This window comes from Camelus ferus, chromosome 7 (genome assembly GCF_009834535.1).
Source record: "Camelus ferus isolate YT-003-E chromosome 7, BCGSAC_Cfer_1.0, whole genome shotgun sequence".
NCBI lineage: Eukaryota > Metazoa > Chordata > Mammalia > Artiodactyla > Camelidae > Camelus > Camelus ferus.
Genome location: NC_045702.1, coordinates 77,542,868 through 77,567,281, shown reverse-complemented (window position 1 = coordinate 77,567,281; position 24,414 = coordinate 77,542,868). Strand labels below are relative to the sequence as shown.

General features: G+C 39.1%; 1 protein-coding gene across 4 annotated transcripts in view; it reads right to left on the bottom strand.

Annotated features, from left to right (window-relative positions):
* PRKAR2B (protein kinase cAMP-dependent type II regulatory subunit beta) overlaps nt 1-24,414 on the bottom strand; it is a 124,798-nt gene that overhangs the window by 22,623 nt on the left and 77,761 nt on the right. For all 4 annotated transcript variants that reach the window (XR_004321630.1, XM_032484214.1, XM_032484213.1 and 1 more), the window contains exons 3-4: nt 16,593-16,645; nt 4,149-4,232 (exon numbers count right to left, since the gene is read on the bottom strand). Coding sequence is in view for 3 of the 4 variants with exons in the window: in XM_032484214.1 (XP_032340105.1) it covers nt 4,149-4,232; nt 16,593-16,645 (137 nt within the window). In the remaining variant the exon portion in view is untranslated. The remainder of the gene's footprint in view (nt 1-4,148; nt 4,233-16,592; nt 16,646-24,414) is intronic.

Genomic DNA, 24,414 nt, shown 5'->3' with positions numbered 1-24,414 from the left:
TTTGCTTACTACTTACAGTTCAACTCATTTAAAGCAAATGGAGGGGAAATACTAGCTTTACTGATTAGCTGTAGCCCTAAATGTCAAATGGAGAAAATGATGACATGTATTGCTACAGTAAATTTTTTTTGTTACCCTGGAATTAGCTGTACTTTCAAACATTATAAAACTCAAGAATTTATATATGGGTATCTAAAAAACTAATTCCTGATAAAATACAGAACAATTCCCTTTTAGAACTTCTCTCTGTGACAGGTGTCTTTTCTAGTCAATCAAAATGTAATCTCCGCATAATTATGCACAGAGTGAAAAGAACTTAGGAAATATTTAATATGCAGAGACTTATCTCGGTGACTGACAGCGACTGGAGGAAATCCACATCTAATTCTCCTACAGAATGCAAATTCGAGACTGAGCTCTGTAAAAGGGCTCTGGCTCTTAAAAAAAAACAACAATTTACTCTCCATTAATGAAACAGCCCATCATACAGCATAGGACAATTATTTCAGTTTGCCTCAAATTAGAAATATTTCAGAAGAAAAATGGCCTACTGAGCCAAGCATTAAAATATTCATGAAAAGAGTATCTTCAAAGAGGTTAATAATTATAAATGCTGTGCTCAATGTATGAATATACAGAACTCCAAGGAAAAACGTTCTGAGGCCTAAGAGATGCAAGATTTTCAAGCTAAACATGACTTTAGGGAAGTCAAATGAGATAGAAGATGCCAACACCAAGATCATTCCTCTCACTAATTAGTAATCACTGCTGCCCCTTCCTCTTTCAAAGTTTTTTCACTTCAGGAAAAGATACCGCTTCTGCAGTCCATATGACCAGATACTGGGGGTCATCCTAGACTCTTCCCGTCGGGTCCTGATTCATTCAGTTACCAGGTACCAACTTCTGCTCATCCTGAGTATTTTATGAAACCAGCCCTTCCCCTCCCTTCCCTGGCCGGGCCCGTTTCCTTTCCGTGGATCACGGAGTGGTTTCCTCGCTGAGCTCTACTCCTTTGTTCCTGACCTGTCCCTCTCACCTTTTACTCCAGCCCCTCCACTGCCACCAGTGACCTTAGACATCTGATTGTTACATCCTCCGCTTAAAATGCTACTACTGCCTACAGTTCATGTCCAGTGCTACAGTGGTGGCTGGTCCACACTGGTCCTTCCTGACACGGCACGCACATCTGAGCTCCCACCACTGGAGGTCTCCACTGTAGAGTCTAGAGTTAACACTCTCTGTACTTTTCGTTCAACTGACAACTTCCTACTCATTTCCGCGGCTCAACTCAGGTGGCCTCTCCAGCTTGCTGGATCCTCAGGTGAGGCTGAGAGACCCTCATCCTCTCACAGCACCCAGACCATATTACAGCATTTCTCATGTTTTATCAGATTGATTTGTATGAGTATTTGACTTCCTCACCAAATTGTCTAAGCATTTCTGTGGCATCCAATGCTTTATACAAGCCCTGAACATAGTGGGTGGTCAAAGAATTGAACTGAAAGGAGTTGCTGTATGACAAGCAGACATAAGTTGAATCTGTAATTCAATTTAAATACATGTGGGTTATGGTACAACAAATGTATATGATAAAAAACTAGAAAGCTGCTTAAAATATGAGATTGACCTAAAATCTCCAATCTGCCATGTTTGGAGATAAATTTCTTATTCCATGTGGTTACACACTAAGAGAAACTAGTTTTTACTTTTTTATATTCTGTATCATTCTCAGAAGGATTTTAAGATAGTAAGGAAAATAATCAAGATGGTTTGAGCTCAAATTCAAAAAAAGATATTCTGGAAACAATTATGTAAATACATTTGCTTCTTCCCTATAAAACATTCAGTAATGATCATAAACTTGGTAATTGTATGAACTGGATGTTTTTCTTTCTCCCCTCTGAACTAGCCTTTAAAATATGTATGTTGAAGACCTTCAAGAAAGCAGTGAAAGAAATCTAAAAAAAATTCCTGTTTTTATAAAAATAACCACTTTAATTATGTAAAGATGCTCTCTGCCAGAATATACCAGCAAAAGTTTTTTTAAAAAATTATTTTAAATGCAATCAAAATCTTCACAATGCTTTAATAGTTAAAGTTGAAACGGGAAGAAAAATCAATTTAATTTAGAGGATGGAAGAGAATAGGTAGCATCCCGGGAAAGTGCAACTGGCAGTTACTTCACTCACGTTGTTTATCACTTAGTGTTTAGACACCAGAATATCACCGTTGAGTCACTGCTGAAGCATTAAAATACCAGTTGAATTGCACAGGAAAGTATGCAAACAAAATGGCACATGATAGTAGCAAAATACTGAACAAGAGCATTTTCCTGTTGGGCTCTGGTCCTTCTTACTCAAAGTGTGATTGTGAGACCACTGCCATCGCCTGGGAGCTTGTGTGAAATGCAGACTCTCAGGCTCCAGAACAGACCTACTGAACCAGAATCTGCATTTTTAACCCGATCTTCTGATGATATATACGCGTATTAAAGCTTGGGAAGCACCGTTTTTGGTGACCCTGAAATTCTCCTATGCAAAGTTCTGGCCAGAAAGGGGAAAAAAAAATCTCCTTGGCTAACGTCTACACCTAAGGGTAAAACTAAGGATTAATTTCACAGCTGTCTTCTGTGTGTATCTGGAGCAAAAGAGTTAAATACTAAATTAGCTTAATTCCAATACCAAAATTATCCTCTTATATACACACACACATATATAAAGTTGTATCTTTCCACTGATAATTATTTGGACTCACTTTGGCGGAAGATCATTAGAGATCACATAGTTTCATGTCCTTTATTTCACAGAATCATTATCATTCTAGATAAATGAAATCTGAGATTATCTGGAAGCCCATTAAAATTTCACAAATTCTCTTTAGTCATTTATTCTACTTTTTAATACTACCAGGAAATTTTTCCATTCATAAACTAAATTCCTAAGTTTTCTATCTTAATTCCATTTCTTATCCTTCCATTATTAGAGAGAACAACAAGGAACCCCAGTCTTCAGAACTCCTAGTTTTGCAAACTCGGTGATAATTCTGGAGGACCTGGATCAAGCTAGACAATTTGTGTTACGGGGGAAGGGTACAGCTCAGTGGTAGAGCGCACACTTAGCATGCATAAGGTTCAATCACCAGTACCTCCGTAAAAAAAAAATAATAAATAAATAAAAAGAAAGAAAAAACTTGTGTTACGTGGCCCTAAAACAAAATCTCCCAAGTTACAAAATGTAACCTGTATTCCTGAAGGACATAAACGTAAGTGGTATTAGAAACAAAAGAGCTTTTAAAAATATTTCAGGATATGATATGACCCAGCATAGAAGACCTGGGATCATGTAGTATCTTATTCTTTATAAAACTGGCCTTTTAAAAAAAAGATCTCATCTTAAAAGAGTGGGTCTTGATTTAAACTTTCTTCTCTAGGGCATCTGAAAACTATAAAATGTTGAGTTTGACCAAAAAAAGAGTTGAGGTAAGTTACAAAAGTTGACTCAGTCTTCACATTTAGAACATGGCAGCAGAGGTTCTTTCCCAAGTGACCACATAATGAATAAGCAAGATCTGTGATGAAGGAGGCCGAACATTTAGGTCAGAGTGCAGGGCAAAGTCTGAAAGGGTGTTCATTCACACCGAGAGAGGGGATTCTAGAAATACACTCAAAACCGAAGACTAGAGATTTCGAAATCTTTATGAAGGAAAAAAAAAATCCCTCTACCTTTAAAGCCAAGTAAAACTTTACTTTCAAAATATGCATGTTATGAAACTTATACATTAAAATATAATTAACTATCACTGGCTGGTGAGAGAGGCACTCCCCCCTGGGCCCTGCACATCCCTCATGCTCCGCTGAGTGGACAAAGCATGCCCAGTCTTCACCTCCTTCACCCGGGCCACTCCTCAGAGCTGTGTTTGCTGCAAGTAGCCTTGATTCAGCAGGCCTGCTCACTGCCTGCTCTAACAGCAGGGACCCCCCCACCAGCCCCCGTAACACAACCCACCATGTGTGCAGGGTTCCCTGATGGAGACTTTACATCGCCCCGGGTGATGCTAGCTTATAAAGAAGGAAAAATGCAAGACTGTGCACAGTTCTTCACACTGACACTGAAAAAAAAAGCCACTTTTATTATCGAGATTTCTCTTACCGGATCCAGGTTCTTGAACAGCAGGATGTCTTTGCAAGCCTCTTGCAATCGATTTCTTTGATCGTCAGTTTTGGGGTGTATGATCTAAAAGGACACCAAATTAACAAACAAAGATTTAGTCTACTCGCCTTACTCGTAAGGGGTAAAATTTCCTAGCAGGACATTAGAAGGAAGAATCGTCAGTGCTAAGGTTCACGTTCGGTGACCAGACATTAACCACCACCCGGCTAAGTAAGGAAAAAAGCACTACAGTTTGTCTCAGGGAGATGGTCACATTCTTCAACACGGCACCTGAATGTTTTTCAAAGGAGGGTTTCCCCCAGGTTAGCAAGTGCATTCTGTAAAGGTCTGGGATTGGCTCATCACTCAAGATGCCAAGGCTCCAGCCAGCGGAAATGTACAAAAGGACAACAGATTACAACAGCTATGCTGAAAATCTGGAGACCACCTTTATTCTGTTTAATACTCTAGTATGTTTCATACTCTTGATCACTGAATTTAATATTCTTTCAGGATGTAGCTCTTTCCTCTGAAACTTGATGAAGCCTCTAGAAGGGAGTAAATTCTCACCTGTATACTGCATTAGATGTTACATACATTTGGGGGGGTAATTAGTGTATTTATTGATTTATTTATTTTAATGGAGGTACTGGGGGTTGAGCCCAGGACCTTGCACACGCTAAGCACACACTCTATCTCTGAGCTATATCCTGCCCCCAGATGTTACATACATTTTTATGCATAATGTATCTGACGACCCCCATGGGGTCATGTGTAACTATAAACTGAGTTCGAAAGGCAAGAGTCCTAGAAGCAGAAGACATGGAGTCGGTCCCCTGGAGACCCTTACACCACCTTTTCCTGCTGTGACATTCACACAAAGTGTGACCGGAGAGAGGAGGAGGAGGTGTCCCAAAATCAGAGCAACCGAGACCGGCAGCAGCGGACTCCGTGCCCGTGAATGTATCAAAGCTCACAATGGGAGACTCAAATCAGCATTTCAAACCCAGCTCAAGTGGCTAAAAATCCTGGGCCCAAGAAGAAGTGAGAAAGTTTACAGTGTATGTGTACTGTTCACGTGTGTGCTGTTTATACACCATGCAAAAGTCTATCAGCCAGTGAGAGAGGAAGTCACCGCAGTTTTTCCTTTAAGGGGAAAGGATGTGCAAACTTCTGTTCACTACTGAATCAGTATTACCCTCAAGCTAGATCTACCATGGCACATGATTGCACAATAAGCAGGTCCTGGTACCTAACAACGCACTGCTATTCAGAAAAGTTTTAAAATTTGACTATTAACCAAATTATGCCAACCGAAATTCACTGCCGCCTACTTCACTTAAGGAAGGCTAACACTAACACAGCACAGCAAGACAAGCAGGTATTTCTCACATCACAAAACCCATCTAGAACTTCAAACAGAAGCAATCACACATTTGCCTGCTGAGAAGCTCTATCTTCAGAGACAAGATGTTGGGGACCATGTTACCGACATGGAAACAACTTTCCAGGCCCAAGACAGAGCCACCTCTGCCAGCATCCACGTCAGCAAAACAAAAAGTAGATGAACTCCCGTGCCCCTATAAATGCTCCACTTCACCAGAAACACAGTGTATCTGGTCAGCCAACCCCTCAAAGCCAAGCCAACTCTGGGATCTATACTTACTTCCTTGTTCCTTATTCACTGTCTATTTTTCTCATCCTTGTCCTGTATTCTTCATCCTATAAAAGCTTCCTGCCTTCTGTCCCATTTTGCAATTCTCGGGGCCCTTGGGAATGGAGACTGCCTGCTTCATGCGGTGTTGAAAGTTTGTATCACCCACACTGCCGTCTTCAATCATTTTTAACACCATCTTGCACCTGCTTCACCTCTGTCATCAATTTAGGTCTTTCCCCTCCCCGTTCACTGGGTACAAATGCCTCACACAAAAGCCCAGCTTCCTCCTGTCTCTCCTGCCACTTCTCTGCCTATGAATGAGCATTTCTAAATTTTGTTCCAGTCCTGCCCCCACTGCTACTGTCCACTGCTCTCCTCTTTGCTTTCCTTTTTCCCCCGGCTCCCCCTCCCTGCCATCACTTCTCTATGACAGATAAAGTAGCCAGAGTCCTTTATCTCCCATCGATTCCTCCCACCCCATTAAAATCCTGCTCTGGTTCCTGGGAAGCGAACAGTCAGAAACTGGGTGAACCTTCAAAGCTCTGGCTCCCCTGCCCTGTTCCAGCTGCTCAGAAGATGCTCTCCCACTTCTACAGACTCGCTTCTTTCTGCTGCATCTGGTGTGACCCACCACATGAGATCTGCATCTGATAACTAAGGCAAAGTACCCAAATGTGACTTTTATTAGACTAGAGGCCACTTTGTTTTCTATTAAAATTTATTTCTGATTTCAAAATTAAAAGTCTTATTGGTTAAACAAGCATTTATGATGTGCCAGGCACTGTTTTAAGGGCTTTAAATATATAACTCGTATTATCCTAGGAACAGACCCCACGAAGCAGGTGAATGCTAAGAGTTAAGTGAAATGAATCAGACAGAGAAAGACAAAGACCCTATGATCTCTCAAGAGAGAAAAGGTAGGGAAATTAACTTGCCCAAGTAACTTCTTCAGTGTCACACAGTTCAGAAGCTGTAGAGCTGGGACTCATCCCACGTAGGCTGGCTACAGAGTTGATACTATAAACCAGGGTCAGCACACCATGGCCAAAGATCAAATTTTTTTTGCATGACCCCTGAACTAAGAATGGTCTTACATTTTTTAATGACTGGGGGAAAAAAATCAAAAAGAATGCTTCCTGACACGTGAAATTTTTACAAAATTCAAATTCAAAGCTCCATAAATGAAGTTTTAATGGGTCACAGTCACACCCATTCTTTTATGTATTGTCTATGGCTGTTTTCAAGCTACAACAGCAGAGCTGAAGAGCTGTGACGGAAACTATATGGTCCCCAAAGCCTAAAGAGTTTATTATCTGAAAACAGTAAAATTCCCAGAAAAAAAAGCTTTATAGGAAAAGTTTGCCAAATCCTGCTATAAACCTCTACTGCCTTTCAAAAAATTTAGAAAAACAATGAGTAAGTAAGACAGACTTACACCTTTACTTTAAAGAACACCGTGTATGTGTTTTGTTACACAAGGGACATCCGTGCAAGATATTTTCCTATCTGTCCAATCGAGTCTCCACCCAGAGCTGAAAGTAATCTTTAAAAAATTTAAATCGAAACACACCCATTCTCCGGATGAAGACCTTAATGGAGTCCATCACATTCATGGAGAATTAAATCCTGGCTCCTTCCTTTTTCACCCCCACCTCAACCACCCAGCCCCAGGCTCTCCTGCCTTCACTCACAACTCCTGCTCTGATGTGCTTATTAGGTCAACCAGAAATGCACTCTTGGGCTTTTGGCAAGACTCTGTCCACATCCACCCTTCTGGTCTCACCACAAGAAGGCCTTCTCCCAACCATTCCATTTATTTAGGGACTCTGTCGATTTGGGGAGCTTGGTTTGGTGTTAATTCCTGCACCCTGTTACACTGTCCTTTTAGCACTTCAATTTACTTGCTGCTTGTTAACTTCTGCTAATTTGACTCAAAGCCCCAAGATGGCAGGGACTTGTCCACCGTACTCATCACTGTACGCTCAGCACCCAGCCTGATATGCAGAAGGCACTCCCAACACATTTCATGGAGTAACAGAATGAAGAAATGCTCCACAATTCTTAAACGTACCAGCTCTTCTCTACCAGTATCTACATGCTAGATGTACATAACCCCAATATTTTCATTTACTAAAGGCATTCCAACTAAAATCTCATGTGCTACTTTCTAAAATCAATCTTAAGTATTTAAATTTTTCTTTGAATTCACATAAAAATACATATTTATACTAGCCTATATGATTTCCAATCATATTTCCAGTAATTCTCCAGTATTTTCTTTTTTATTTTTATCTCAGTGCGACTCGGTTCTTGCCCACAGCCAAATGACTCTTAACTGGTATAGTCTCCCCAGCAAGACTGCCAGAAATCAGTTGGAGTCATCCAGTCAAATTATCTATTATATGAACCAAATGGGAGCTAACAGTTTACAAGTCTATAAGATACTATATATTGCTTTCAAATTGTATTTTAAAATGTTCTTTAATGCATATTTTTACTAACATAAACCAGCTCATTGAACAACTCAAATATTGAGTTTTATACTATACATTTATACACAAATACAAAGAATATGTGTGAAAACTAAAGAAGGAAACAGATATTTAGGCACAGGAAGCCCAGAGGGTCTCAAACAAGATGAACCCAAACAGACCTACTCTAAGACATATCATAATTAAAATGGCAAAAGTTAAAGATACAGAGAGGATACTAAAGGCAGCAAGAGAAAAACAAAGAGTCAGTTACAAGGGAACCCCCATAAGGCTATCAGCTGATTTCCCTACAGAAACTTTTCAGGACAGAAGGAAGTGGCAAGAGATATTCAAAGTCCTAAAAGGGAAAAAACCTGCAACCTAGAATACTGTACTAAGCAAGCTTTTAACTTAGAAGGAAAGATAAATAATTTCTCAAACAAAAAATAAAAGGAATACAGCAGTACTAAACCTATCTTGAAAGAAATACTGAAAGGTCTTCTCTAAACAGAAAAGAAGCATGAATTTATAAGAAAAGGAAAATCACAATAGGAAAGGTAAATATATAAAAGGATTATAGATCTCTCAAATAAGTACACAGATTAAAAACAATCAAAAATTCTGTGAAAGCAATCATAACTACAATGAATAGCAAAAGGACAAACATGAAGATGTAAAAACAGGACATCAAAATTACAAAATGTCTGAGAGCAAACTAAGAAAATGTAGATCTTTTAGAGTATGCTTGAGCTTATATGACTACCAATCTCAAGCAAGGAGATACTGTTGGGGGTAACATACTTGAAAACCAGGGTAATCACAAATCAAAATCATACAATAGATTCACAAAAATCAGAAAGAAATAATATAAAAGAAAATCATCAAACCACAAAAAGAAAAAAAAGAAGGGAAAAAAGAAAAAAATACAAAATCAACTAGAAAACAAGGTTTAAAATGGCAATAAGTACATGCTTTTCAATAATTACTCTAAGTGTCAATAGACTAAATGCTCCAATCAAAAGACAGAATGGCAGATTGGATAATAAAACAGTAACCTACAATATGTTGCCTACAGGAGACCCACTTTAGGGTTAAAGACACATAAAGACTGAAAGTGGGGTATGGAAAAAGATACTTCATGCAAATGGAAATGACAAGAAAACGGGGGTAGCACCACTCATATCAGACAAAATACTTTAAAACAAATGTCATTTTAAAAAAGAAAAAGGACACTATAATGATAAAGAAACCAGTACTAGAAGAGGATATCACATTTGTTAACATATATGCACCCAATATGGGAGTACTAAATACATAAAACAAATACACTAACAGACATAAAGGGAGAAACTGATGGGAATACAATGATAGTAGAACACTTTAATACCCCACTGACATCAATGGACAGATCTTCTAGGAAGGAAAATCAATAAGGCAATAGAGATCATGAATGATACAACAGAACAGTCAGACTTAATTGATATCTACAGGATACTATATCCAAAAAAAAAAAAAAAAAAAAGGAATACACATTCTTTTCAAGCACACATGGAACATTCTCTAGGACATACCACAAACTAGGACACAAAACAAGCCTCAACAAATTTAAGAGGACAGAAATTATTTCAAAGCGTCTTTTCTGACCACAATGGCATGAAACTAAAAATCAACCACAGAAAGAGAAATGAGAAAAAACAATTACACGGAGACTAAACAACATACCAAAAAACAAAACAAACCAAAAACCAATGGGCCAATGATGAAGTTAAAGAGGGAAAAAAAAAAAAAACAAAACAAAACTCCAGACAAATGACAATTAAAACACAACCATAAAAAAAATCTATGGAATGCAGTAAAAGCAGTCCTAAGAGGGAATTTTATAGCAATACAATCCTTCCTCAAAAAACAAGAAAAATCCCAAGTAAACAACCTAACCCACCACCAAAAAGAACTTTAGAAAAAGAAGAACAAACAGAACCTAAAGTCAGCCGAAAGAAGGAAATAATAAAGATCAGAGAGGAAATAAATAAAAAGAGATTTAAAAAACAATAGAAAAAAATCAATAAAACCAAGAGCTAGTGTTTGAAAGAATAAACAACTGACAAAACTCTGGCCGGGCTCATCAAGAAAAGAGGGAGGAGGGAATACTCCCAAACTCATTCTATGAAGCCACCATCACCCTGATACCAAAACCAGGCAAAGACACTACAAAAAAAGAGAATTATGGGCCAACATCACTGATGAACATAGACGCCAAAATCTTCACCAAAATTTTAGCAAATAGAATCCAACAACACATAAAAAAGATTATAAATAATGACCAAGTGGGGTTCATCCCAGGGACACAAGGCTGGTTCAACATACGCAAATCAATCAGTGTAATACATCACATCAACAAGAGAAAGGACAAAAACCACATGATCATCTCAATCGATGCAGAAAAAGCATTTGATAAAATTCAACACCCATTTATGATAAAAACTCTCACCAAAGTAGGTATAGAGGGAACATATCTCAACATAATAAAAGCTATATATGACAAACCTACAGCCAGCATAGTACTCAACGGTGAAAAACTCAAAAGCTTCCCACTAAAATCTGGGACAAGACAAGGATGCCCACTATCACCACTCCTATTCAACATAGTCCTGGAAGTCCTAGCCACAGCAGTCAGGCAAGAGAAAGAAATAAAAGGGATCCAAATTGGAAAAGAAGAGGTAAAAGTGTCATTATATGCTGATGACATGTTACTATATATAGAAAACCCTAAAAGGTCCACACAAAAGCTACTAGAGCTGATTGAAGAATTCAGCAAGGTAGCAGGTTACAAAATTAACGTTCAAAAATCAGTTGCATTTCTTTACACTAACGATAAATCAACAGAAGAAGAAAGTAAAGAAACAATCCCCTTTAAAATAGCACCCAAAGTAATAAAATATCTGGGAATAAATCTAACCAAGGAGGTGAAAGAATTATACACAGGAAACTATAAACCATTGATGAAGGAAATTAAAGAAGACTTTAAAAAGTGGAAAGATATTTCATGCTCTTGGATTGGAAAAATCAATATTGTTAAAATGGTCACACTGCCCAAGGCAATCTACAGATTTAATGCAATCCCTATCCAATTACCCAGGACATATTTCACAGAACTAGAAAAAATCATAATAAAATTCATATGGAACCATCAAAGACCTAGAATTGCCAAAGCATTACTGAAGAGAAAGAAAGAGGCTGGAGGAATAACTCTCCCAGACTTCAGACAATACTATAGAGCTACAGTCATCAAGACAGCATGGTATTGGTACCAAAACAGACATATAGACCAATGGAACAGAATAGAGAGCCCAGAAATGAACCCACAAACTTTTGGTCAACTCATCTTTGACAAAGGAGGCAAGAATATACATTGGAATAAAGACAGTCTCTTCAGCAAATGGTGTTGGGAAAACTGGACAGCAGCATGTAAAACAATGAAGCTAGAACACTCCCTTACACCATATACAAAAATCAACTCAAAATGGATTAAAGACTTAAACATAAGACAAGATACAATAAACCTCCTAGAGGAAAACATAGGCAAAACATTATCTGACATACATTTCAAAAATTTTCTCCTAGAAGAAATAAAAGCAAGAATAAACAAATGGGACCTAATGAAACTTACAAGCTTCTGCACAGCAAAGGAAACCAGAAATAAAACAAGAAGAAAACCTACCGAATGGGAGAAAATTTTTGCAAGTGAAACCGACAAAGGCTTGATCTCCAGAATATATAAGCAGCTCATACGACTTAATAAGAAAAAAATAAACAACCCAATCCAAAAATGGGCAGAAGACCTAAACAAGCAATTCTCCAAGACATACAAATGATCAAAAAGCACATGAAAAAATGCTCAATATCACTAATTATCAGAGAAATGCAAATCAAAACTACAATGAGGGTTCACCTCACACCAGTCAGAATGGCCGTCATTCAAAAATCCACAAATGACAAATGCTGGAGAGGCTGTGGAGAAAGGGGAACCCTCCTACACTGCTGGTGGGAATGCAGTTTGGTGCAGCCACTATGGAAAACAGTGTGGAGATTCCTCAAAAGACTAGGAATAGACTTACCATATGACTCAGGAATCCCACTCCTGGGCTTGTATCCAGAAGGAAATCTACTTCAGGATGACACCTGCACCCCAATGTTCATAGCAGCACTATTTACAATAGCCAAAACATGGAAACAGCCTAAATGTCTATCAACAGGTGACTGGATAAAGAAGATGTGGTATATTTATACAATGGAATACTACTCAGCCATAAAAATGGACAACATAATGCCATTTGCAGCAACATGGATGCTCCTGGAGAATGTCATTCTAAGTGAAGTAAGCCAGAAAGAGAAAGAAAAATACCATATGAGATCGCTCATATGTGGAATCTAAAAAAACAAAACAAAAACAAACAAAGCATAAATACAAAACAGAAACAGACTCATAGACACAGAATAAAAACTTGTGGTTGCCAAGGGGGAGGGAGGTGGGAAGGGATACACTGGGATTTCAAAACTGTAGAACAGATAAACAAGACTGTACTGTATAGCACAGGGAAATATATACAAGATCTTGTGGTAGCTCACAGAGAAAAAAATGTGACAATGAATATATATATGTTCATGTATAACTGAAAAATTGTGCTGAACACTGGAATTTGACACAACATTGTAAAATTATTATAAATCAATAAAAAATGTTAAAAAAAAGTTACACAAATCACCAAACAAAAGACAAAGCCACGCAATCATCTCAATAGACGCAGAAAAAGCATTTGATAAAATTCACCATCCATTCATGATAAAAACTCTCACCAAAGTGGGTACAGAGGGAACATATCTCAACACAGTAAAAGCCATTTATGACAAATCCGCAGCCAATATTAATACTAAACAGTGAAAAGCTGAAAGCCTTTCCACTAAGTTCTAGAACAAGACAAGGATGCCCACTCTTACCACTTCTTTTCAACATAGTACTGGAAGTCCTACCCACGGTTATCAGACAAGAAAAAGAAATAAAAGATATCCAGATTGAAAGGAAAGAGGTAAAACTGTCATTATATGTAGATGATATGATACACTAACAATGAAATACCAGAAAAGAGAAAATTTAAAAAGCAATCCTGTTTAATACCTCATCCAAAACAAAAGACAAACAAACAAAAACAAAAATCTAGGAATAAACCTAACCAAGCAAATGAAAGACTTATATGCTGAGAACTGATGAAGGAAAATCAAGAGACTTAAAAAGTGGAAAGATATCCCATGCTCTGGTTGGAAGAAACAACATTGTTAAAATGGCCAACCCCAAGGCAATCTACAGATTTAATGCAATCCCTATCCAATTACCAGGACAATTTCACAGACTAGAAAAAATCATTATAAAATTCATATGGAACCATCAAAGACCTAGAATGCCCAAAGCATTACTGAAGAACGCAAAGAAAGCGGCTGGAGGAATACTCTCCCAGGACTTCAGACAATACTATAGAGCTACAGTCATCAAGACAGCATGGTATTGGTACAAAAACAGACATATAGACCAATGGAACAGAATAGAGAGCCCAGAAATAAACCCACACACTCACGGTCAATTAATCTTCCACAAAGGCAGCAAGAATATACAATGGAGAAAAGACAGTCTTTTTAGCAAGTGGTAATGGGAAATCTGGACAGTCACATGCAAATCAATGAAGTCAGGACACTCACACCATACACAGAAATAAATTCAAAATCACTTAAAGTCTTAAATATAAGACATGACACCATAAACTACTAGAAGAGAATATAGGCAAAATATTCTCAGACATTAAGTCATAGCAATATTTTCTTAGGTCAGTCTCCCAAGGCAATAGAAATGAAAGCAAAAATAAACAAATGGGACCTAATCAAACTTACAAGATTTTGCACAGCCAAGGAAACCATAAACAAAATGAAAAGATAACCTATGGAGTGGGAAATAATAATTGCAAATGATAAGGCCAACAAGGGCTTAATTTCCAAAATATACAAACAGCTCAATGTGACTCTACAACAAAAATACCAACTACCCAATTAAAAAATGGGCAGAAGAGCTAAACAGACATTTCTTCAAAGAAGACATCCAGATGGCCAACACACACGTGAAAAGATGCTCAACATCGCTAATTATTAGAGAAATGCAAATCAAAACTACAATGAGGTATCACCTCACACTGGTCAGAATGGCCATCATCAAAAAGTCTACAAATAATAAGTGCTGGAGAGGGTGTGGAGAAAAAGAGAACCCTCCTACACTGTTGGTGGGAAAGTATGCTGGGGCAGCCACTATGGAGAACAGTAGGGAGGTTCCTTAAAAAAGTAAAAATAGGGAGTCAGGTTATAGCTCAGTTGGTAGAGTGCATGCTGAGCATGCATGAGGTACTTGGTTTAATTCCCAGCACCTCTGTTTTGAAAAAGAAAAAAAGAAAAGAAAAAAGAAACCAAAATGTAAAGGTTAAAACAGTTATCATATGACCCAGCAATCCCATTCCTAGACATATATCCAGAAAAGAAGAAAATTCTAATTCAAAAAGACAAACGAACACCAGTGTTCATGGCAGCAGTATTTACAATAGCCAAGACACAGAAGCAGCCTAAGTGTCCATCAACAGATGAACGGATAAAGAAGATATGGCATATATATAAATGAAACAATGACATTTGCAGCAAAATGAATGGACTTAGAGATTATCATACTAAGTGAAATAAGTCAAAGACATATTACATGATATCACTTATATGTGGAACTTAAAAAATAGTACAAATGAACATATTTATAAAACATAATTAGACTCACAGACATAAAAAACAATCTTATGGTTACTGAAGGGTAAGAGAGGAGGCAGGGATAAATTGGGAGCAAGGGATTAACATATGCACACTACCATATATAAAAGAGAGAAACAAAGATTTACTGTATAGCACAGGGAAGAATATTCAATGTCTTGTAATAAACTATAATGGAAAAGAATAAAAAAAGAATATGTATACATATATATGTATAAACGAGTCACTCTACTGCACACCTGAAACTAAAACAATATTGTAAATCAACTATACTTCAATTTAAAACAAAGTTAAATAATACGTGTGGTCTTCTAAGTCACCCATTATTGTTTCTGCAAGATAAAGGATAGGAGAGGGGAGAGTCTAGATTTTCAGTCTACGTGGAGTGATAACGGCTCCTTACACCTTGGTAAAGATACCTTGAGCCTAAGGCTGCATAATTTGCAGACTGGAATTTGTGGACTTTACAAAAACACGTTAGGTTCTGGTACTGAGAAATAAGCACCACAAGCCTAGTGCTGGGAATCTCCGTGGAGACAGGAGTGAAATGGGATTTCCTCCAAGATCTTCTGCGTCATTTAAGGCTCCTGATCCCCCCACCACTGGGTTTTACATATTCGTCAGGGAGCTTAATGAGATAAGGACTCAGGGACACAGTATCTGCTTTTCTGCATTAAATCTCAATCTTACTGAAATATTTTTCAGAGCTACAGAAATGGATTTTTGTTTTAATTTTTAGGGCCAAATAAAAAAGGGGAACTTTTGCGAAGTATGTACTCCAAAAAAAAAAAAAAAAAAAAAAGTAAATGAATACTTTCCATTTCCAGGCTCAGTAATCTCATAGTTTACTTTTTACTAAATAAATAATAGGGGACTGGAGCTAAAGAACACAGTTTAAAAGCTGCTTCAAACCAAACTGGACAAAATTCTTGTAAAAACATTAGGACCTCCAAGAAACCAGTTTTCAAGTTAACTATTAGACTCATAGATTTTTTAAAAAAATAACAAATGCTGTTTGGCATCTTAGATATAATTTTACTCTGATTTTTTTTGTTTCAGAGTAAGCGTCTTTTGTGACAAATCAGTGAGAGCAGAATGCTTTTCCCAGTATTTTCCTTTTCTTTACTAGAAATACTAAGAAAAATAAAATTACCACTACGGGAAAGATAGCTAAAAACATTTTTCATCACAGGCTGTATTTTTGCAGAGAAATAAAACCACAACTGCAGTGAGTTTTTATGTTCATCATTCTTTTTATCCACAAAGAGAGAGACTCTTTGGATCAAAGTAATTCTACAAAACTTGAAGCAGAAGTAAGCTATCGGAGATAAGACTAGGAAAAGAACCAGTCAAAGTAATTCCATTATGCCTCGTGTGAACCTATATGCTTGATAACATCTTCCTACTATTATTTTCCTTATCCAGTGCAGGGGTATAATTTAAAATTAATTTGTTCAGTAAATTACATACCCTGGATTCTGCATCATCTTCTTCTTCATCAGGATTATAAGCTTCTGCACATACTATAAAAATAAAAATGGACATTTTAAAGATTCTTTCATCAAGAAACATACTATAATAAACATATCTTTAAAAATTAATCAACAAGAGTTTACAGTGTAAAAATAAATTAATACTCTTCATGTAGGGCAAACAGTCTACCCCCCAAAACTAGTTTGCTATTGCAACTTGAAAGAAATTTATTAAAATATGAAGCTGCATGTCAAGACACTGACAGTTGCTTTTGGCTTTCTCTTATTCAGAGAAACAGAGCTTAACCTTTTACACCTTCATTTCCAAGAATGCATAAGACCTAAAAATTACCTAAAAGAATAGACACCCCCCCAAAAAGAAATGATCAATTTAATCACACATTAAAGAGTGACTTTCATAAATTATCCTATCCCAATCTCCCAGGAACAAACACTACTAACATTTCATATATGCCTTTTCCAGTCTTTATTCTGAGCTGAGTTCATACTGCACACATAATTTTAAAATCTGCTTTTTCATTTAACACTGTAAGAATTCTGCATGCCATTAGAAACCTTCTGTAAATAATGTTTTAAGGACTGCTAATTATTTACCATAAGCTGTAATTTACTACTCCCTTAATGCTAGACCCAAAGTTGGCTTCTTAAAACAACCTTGCAATAAACATCTTCATACACAAATATTTGTCCAAATTTCAGATTATGCTGTAGGAATTATTTTCAAAAGGCTAAAAGGTACAATTTTTAAGGCATATATATCACCAAGTTTCTTTCTGGTGTTACTGTAACCATTCTCTGTCCTACAAAGAATGTACAAGAAGGCTCCTCTAAATGGTACAAACAGAGTTAGATATTACTACTCAAAATCTTTCTCAATTTAAATGAAAAAGAAATTCAAACTTTTAAAATTATTACTGAATTTGAACATTACTGAATTTGAGCCCCCAGGGGAACATGAGGCTATGCCTGGAGATGTTATAAACTGACTATATTTCCTCTTTCATCCCTATGTTTGAGGAATTTATTTTTGTTTGATTTTCTTTTTGACTTATACCAGTTTCTTAATACCATTTTATCTTATTTCTCACAGTCATTTTATCCAGTTTTATTAACGATAATTACCAAATTTTTACCAATCACACTTGTGTGTTTACTTTTAATGTAGGGACATCAGGTAAGAAAATTCCCCCATATGATTCAAACCCAACATTAAACATCACAAAAGTACCACTGCTTTGAGTTTAGTATTTGCAACTCTTCTTTACTCGGAAAACTAAAGATCTGTGACTTCTCTTTTTTCAGTTTGTAAAGGTAGACCTTTTTACATTTACCCTTTATTCCATAAGGGCTTTATTCTGGACTGGATGTAGAAGTTTAAAGAGCGGAGGGCAGCTGAAAGGCTGGCAAGTGTCCTTCCAGGGGCCTCAGGATGGCCTCGGAACTATTTCCACCTTCGTTGCATTATTAGGAACCCTGACAGTAGCTGTCTTTCCTCCAGGCAGTGCCCTACACACCCAGGCCAGCGAGTGATTCTTAGCCAGGGCCAATTGCGCCCCCAGGGGAACATGAGGCTATGCCTGGAGACGTTTTGGTTACCACAACTGTGAACAGAGATGGAGGAGGCCAGAGATGCTGCCAGACACCCCACCATGCACAGGACAGCTCTCCCTCCCCCTCTCCCCAACGAAGAATTAGCTGGTCCAAAATGTCAACAGCGCTGAGGCTGAGAAACTCTGACCTTGTGTCTGTTTTCTCATTCAGTCTCACAACCTAGGGGATAGGTGTCCTATCACCTTTCGGCAGATGAAAGACTAAGGCAGAGCTTCATATCTTGGTCAAGATCACACACTCTAGCACCCTGGGGCCAACACCTGACCCCAGGATTGTCTGGTTGACTCCAAAGGCCTCGTTCCTAACCACTGTTCTGCACCAGCATCATGCCTGGCCTGCAGCCTTCTGCCTCAGAAAGCCATCAGGAGGGGACCTTTTCTCAGGGACAGGCCCCCATTAAAGAACCTCACTGATGCATATCACCAGGATGCCAACCCAATGACTATTTCTGGAGTTGGCAGGAGTCAGCATGACCAGCCAGTGCTCTCCTGCGGGAAGACCACAGAAGAAGCCAAATCACAATGAGAAGGTTGCTGGCTGAGAAGGAGACGGGAGGAAAGGAGTCTGTCAAATAAATGGAATGCTGAGCGGCATGAGTCTGGGACATCTGCACACACAACACGGATGGTCCTGCTACTGCAGCCGGACCCTAAGTGTGCTGCTGCAACTCTCCAAGAGGCAGGAGAGCATTGACTTCTAAAGGTCGGCTCTGTAGCCTTCTGCTTCCATGGGTGACCCATGTCACGGGCAGGGCTGATACATCAATTGCAGGACTCAGTGCAAAATGAAAGCACAGGTCCATTTTCAAAAATGAAGCATTTCAAGAGGGCAAGAGCAGAACATTAAACCAAAGCGAGGTTCCTGTGAGTGTGGGGTCTGTAAAGACAGCCATGCTCATGGGATCAATTACGTTCAATGAGGTAAGATACACTTGGTTCTTTAAGGTAAGCTGTTAAATATATCCTGACCTGTAAGTGTTGACCTTAAATTTTAATTCACAGAGGGAAACCTTAATCCTCTAATTTCTAAATTTCGAGCCCCAAAACTCTAAAAATCATTGCTAGTATAAGAATCTATTTTTTTTCCTAAATAACTTATCAATTGACCCAGTATTATTTATCTAACACCCTTCTGATCTGTGATACTTCCTTTATCACACGTTTGTTTACTTCTGGGCTATCCATTTCATTGAACCATGGATTGTGCCAATATTACAAGCTTTAGTTCCTGACATTTACATGCAACTGTGTCACTATATTCAAATTCATCTACTGCCACCTTCTGTGCCCAAATCAAAATACAGCACTTGCAGGCTAGTACCCTGCCGTGGTGACTTACACGTCCATATCTTCACTGACACAGTTCCCTCTGATGGGAGCTCCTGCCACAGCCTCCTTTCCAAGCCAACCCTTCACTCTGGCCCCAACTGAAAATCAGATCAAGAGTCAAGTGTTGACCTCTCACCTCCAGGGAGCTGTGTCAGGACCCCGCACTTCTGTGCTCCCCCTGCACTGTCCCTATGGTGTGGGCAGAGTGCATGACCATCGCTGACCACACATGACTTAACCAAAGACGTGACCACCTGTCTGCCCCTCCAGGCTGGTACTCCACGGACTGACTGTGCACTCTTGTTCATGTCTGCATCTCCCTAGCGCTGCCCTGGTACATTGCCCGGCTCTCAATGCACGTTTTTTCAAATGAGTGATGAGTTGATGAATAAACAAGTTTGAAGGTCCTTGAAGGCAAACATGTCTCTTTTGAATATCTCCCAATGGTGTACCTGTATTGTAGACTCTCAAACAAACACACACTGAATGAGTAAGTGGATGGATAAAAAGTCCTTTTTCTGTGTTAAAATATCCTACACCGTTTATCCAAAACATGGGGACAGAGAAGATGAGTGAAAATGAGGAACTTTTGTTCACCAACAGGCCTGGCCCACAGATTAGTAGCTCAGTAAATACCTGTACAACAAATGAATGGATACAAGGCTCTACGTCTGGGCAGACCCTCAAACCACAGCCTGCAGATAACTTGAGCTGGCTTGAATTTTTTTCTGAAAGGTACCCTATCTCCCCTGAGCAATCAGAAATTGAGCCTGAAATTATAGACTCCACCCTCTGTTTGGCAATTACACAGGAATGAGGGACAGAGTCTTCTTCTCTATGTGAACCCTATATTGAGTTTTTCCTGTTACGTTGTGCATACCTGCATTTTGATAATACATTAGTCATCCAGAGTGCTCCAAGAACTTAAGTAGTTTCCCACACTGCAGACGGTGTAATGTGCGTTGAGTGTAGCCAGACAGCTGACATAGTTTGCAGGACAGAACAGGAAAGTGAGAACTATACAGGCTCTGCATCTTCTGGAGCTTGATCTTCAATCTTTTCATGCCCATCTATCTACACCCACCCCCACCCACACCCACACCACGTGACAGACAAGGGATAAGGGTTTCATTTTCCTCCTGACACCAAACACACGTGGTCTTTTTCAACGCCATTGCTCCAGCTCTCTGATGCCAACCAGGTATCCAACAACTCAGTTAATTCTGACACTGTCTACCTGAAGTGAGCGTCAGATTCCATGAGTTAAAGGGCTCAGCCCACAAGACTGCCCCCACTTCAAACGCCAATCCCAATTTCCAAGTCACCCATACCTCTGACCAACCAGCTATAAAATTTGAGGCTCCCACAATGCCCTCCTTGGGTATGATAATTCAACAGAATGACTCCCAGAACCCAGGGAAGTGCTTTCCTTACTCTTACCGGTTTATTATAAAGGAACGACTCAAGAGCCGCCAGATGGACAAAATGCTGGCATGAGATGAGGGGGACGCAGAACCCCCATGCCCTCTCCTGGTGCGCCACCCTCCTAGCTCCTTGATGTGCCCACCAATCTGCAAGCTCTCTCAACCCTGTCATTTAGAGGTTTCCACAGAGGTTTCATTACATGAGGCACAACTGATTGAATCACTGGCCCTTGGGATTAACTCCAGCTTCAGTCCCTCGCTCCTTCTCCAAGGCTGGGCTGAAAGTTCCAAGTTTCCAACCAAAGTCTGGTCCTTCTGGGCCCAGCCCCCGTGCTGAGACTATCCAGGAGCACCCCCAGCCAAGATTCAGCTGCTTAGCACACCAAAGAAGTTCTTATCCCTCAGGGGATTCCAAGGGTTTTAGGAGCTCAGTGTCAGGCACTGGGACAAAGACCAAGCACCTTTCTTATTCTGCTGCACAAGGCGTTACACCAGCTCCCGGGGTTTTCCACCAAGTGGCCACTGTACTTTGTCAGTAATACATAAAAATCAGTGCAGTCAAAACAACTTTGACCTGGACAAGTTTACATAACCCATGTGAGCGCCAACAAAGCTAACAAAGAAGAAAGGAACCAACCCCGCTCCTAGAGTCCCTGGGCCCCAGCCCCTGGCACGGAGCCTTGCATACAGTACACCCTCAATAAATATTTGCTGAAGGAATAAAAAGCAAACGTGGCCAGTGCAGAAAGACTGAGTGGTTTGGAGGCCTAAAACCTAGGAAAAAATCAACTGCTACAAAATATATCAAATTTGCTTTTCCAGTGCTCTCAGATTTTAGCATACTTATTTAAATGGTAATCCGCTTAAAATAAAGCTATTGTAAAAGCACAGGTGTAACAGACAACAGAGTTCTCATTCAATACGGTTAAACTTAGCTTATTGAAGTGGAAATGCCCTCCTACAAAGGGGGAAAAATGTTCCTTTTACAATACTAGTTTAAAGCATGCATTTTCAAACAAGAAGATTGGTTGGGGGAGGGGGCAAAAATTATTTTTCCCCCATATGAAAGCACAGATACACATACAATACATAACCAGACACAGAGTGTATTTGTGGAATTAAAATCTCATGGGGTGCTAATTAGGGGGGAGAGGCAACAATAAAAGTAAGAATGAGAAACACCGGTATTCAGATACACTAGTTCTAACTAAGTAAAGGGAAGAGGCACAATGACAAGTCAACAGACCTTCCTCCTCCCCCTTAATTTCTGCCCGGGTCATCTGGTACCTATCTGCTCTGACACATCAGTGACAATCTTACACTGTAATTGACAAAGCAAAGGCATTTGGACAATATGTCAAAATACAGAAGTTCACATTTTGACCTCAAATCACATTCAAGCAAAAGGATCCACAGGAAGACTTAACGTTCATTTAAAAAATCATTTTTGAAAAGTGGGAGATGATGCGGAAAGTCAAAGAATGATGCAAAGCATCTATATTACCATTCTATATTATAGTGTGTGAGTTATTTCATCTATGTATTTCACAGTACTTAAAGTATTATCTGTAACTATGGATCATATATAAACCCTATGTTCTCTAGGCAATTACAGCTTAGCAAGCAAGACAGAAACAGAACAACCAGGATAACACTAGCGCCATGATGAAGGCATGTACAATGCACGCAGGAGCACAGAAGAGAAAAGGGTGACCTGCTGCTTAGAGAACAAGGAAGGCTTTGTAGAAAAAGAGATGCCCTGATAGTTCATGAGGAATGGGAAGAAGTTTACTGAGTAAATATGAAGGACTGTAGAAATGCATACTTTTGCTCTTTTTTCTCTCAATTTTTTTACTTAGAAGAGAAGACTGCATAAAGCAATAATCATCACACCAAACTGCTGGGTTTGTAACATATATAATACATATGTCAATAACAGCACAATAGGCTGACAGTCTACCTCCACCTCCTTCAACGCCTCTTGGCTCACACACCTGTGTAAGGCAGTCTGATCGTTACACATGGCCATCCCCAGGAAGAGATCACCTCTTTCTAGTTTGATCGTGGGGAAAGACCAAAGTGAAAGGGGTGGGGAGGACAACGTGGACCTATGTTGAAAGGTCAGGATTCCATCTTGACCATTCCTGGCATGATCTACCTCTGACCAAAAATTTGTAACGCTTCCCACAACACACAGAATAAAGCCCAAATTCTTTCCAAGACTTTCAAGGATCCCCCACGATCTGATTCAAACCTATTTTTTAAGACTTTCCTCTTACTATAATATAATAAAGCTCATACATTTCTAATCTTACAAGACTATTCACTATTTCCTCAACATATGATTTCATGTGGTTTGCACACTGGAAATGTGTCCCTTCTACTCCCTATTCCCACCTTCAGAAATTCTACTCTCCCCTCAAAGCTCTACACAAATGCCACATCTGCTCTGACAATTTCTCCAAACACACAAGTTAGGAATAAAGGTCCCCTTCTATGTAGGAACACAGGATGCACCTTATCTGTAGCTTTACTTTGGTGAGATCACACTCTTTGCAGGGGCTAAATTCTAAACACAATGCATGAGACAAAATCTCCAACCGTCAATGCTCCTCTTGAAAATCCCATAGGAAGCCACTGCTGAAGATGGTCATATGGTCTTACAATTAGTCTACAACAATGGGTTTTCCTTCCAGCATTAAAACAGACTGCTTTTTCTTCTGTTGAGCACCAGAAATTATTGCTGGCTTACATTCAGAAGCCATGTTGCTGGGTTAAATCCCCAGTACCTCCATTAAAAATAAATAAATAAATAAACCTAATCCTCTCCATCAAAAAGACACCTCACAAATAAACCAAAAAAAGTAATGATTTTTTTTTTAAAGCCATGCTGTGTGGGAAATGGATACCTTTAAATCCTAGAAGTGCTCTCAGTCTGAGAGGCACGCAGGAACTGAGCAGGCCAGTAGGAAGGGCAGACGCCCATCTCACCCCCACTCCACCCACTGAGGGCACAAACTCACTGCATGGATTGTCTATCTGCTCCTTTGCACACATGCTCTCTGTAGAATGTGGGCAGTGGTATCCAAGTGGTGGCACCATGACCCAGCTCTGCTGTGCTGTCCAAAAACTGTCCGGCAGGACAGTCACACGTACACGGTCAGCTCTCCCAGGGGCCTGGACACAGACTAAGTCTTAGTCATCTTTAGCAATCTCACTAAACAGGGGCTTGCAAATAGTAAGTTAATAATAAATGCTTTTTAGTTTAACTAAACTAACAGCGCAACCAACTAGATACAAAGCCACCTCTTCTAGAGTTAGCAGAGTACAAACATTCCAAAAACAAACATCTCTGCACCAAGCAGTTCTCTCACAAATTAAAAACCCTTGCAAGTCTAGAAAAAAATCCAACCTGATTTAAAAATGCAATAATTTT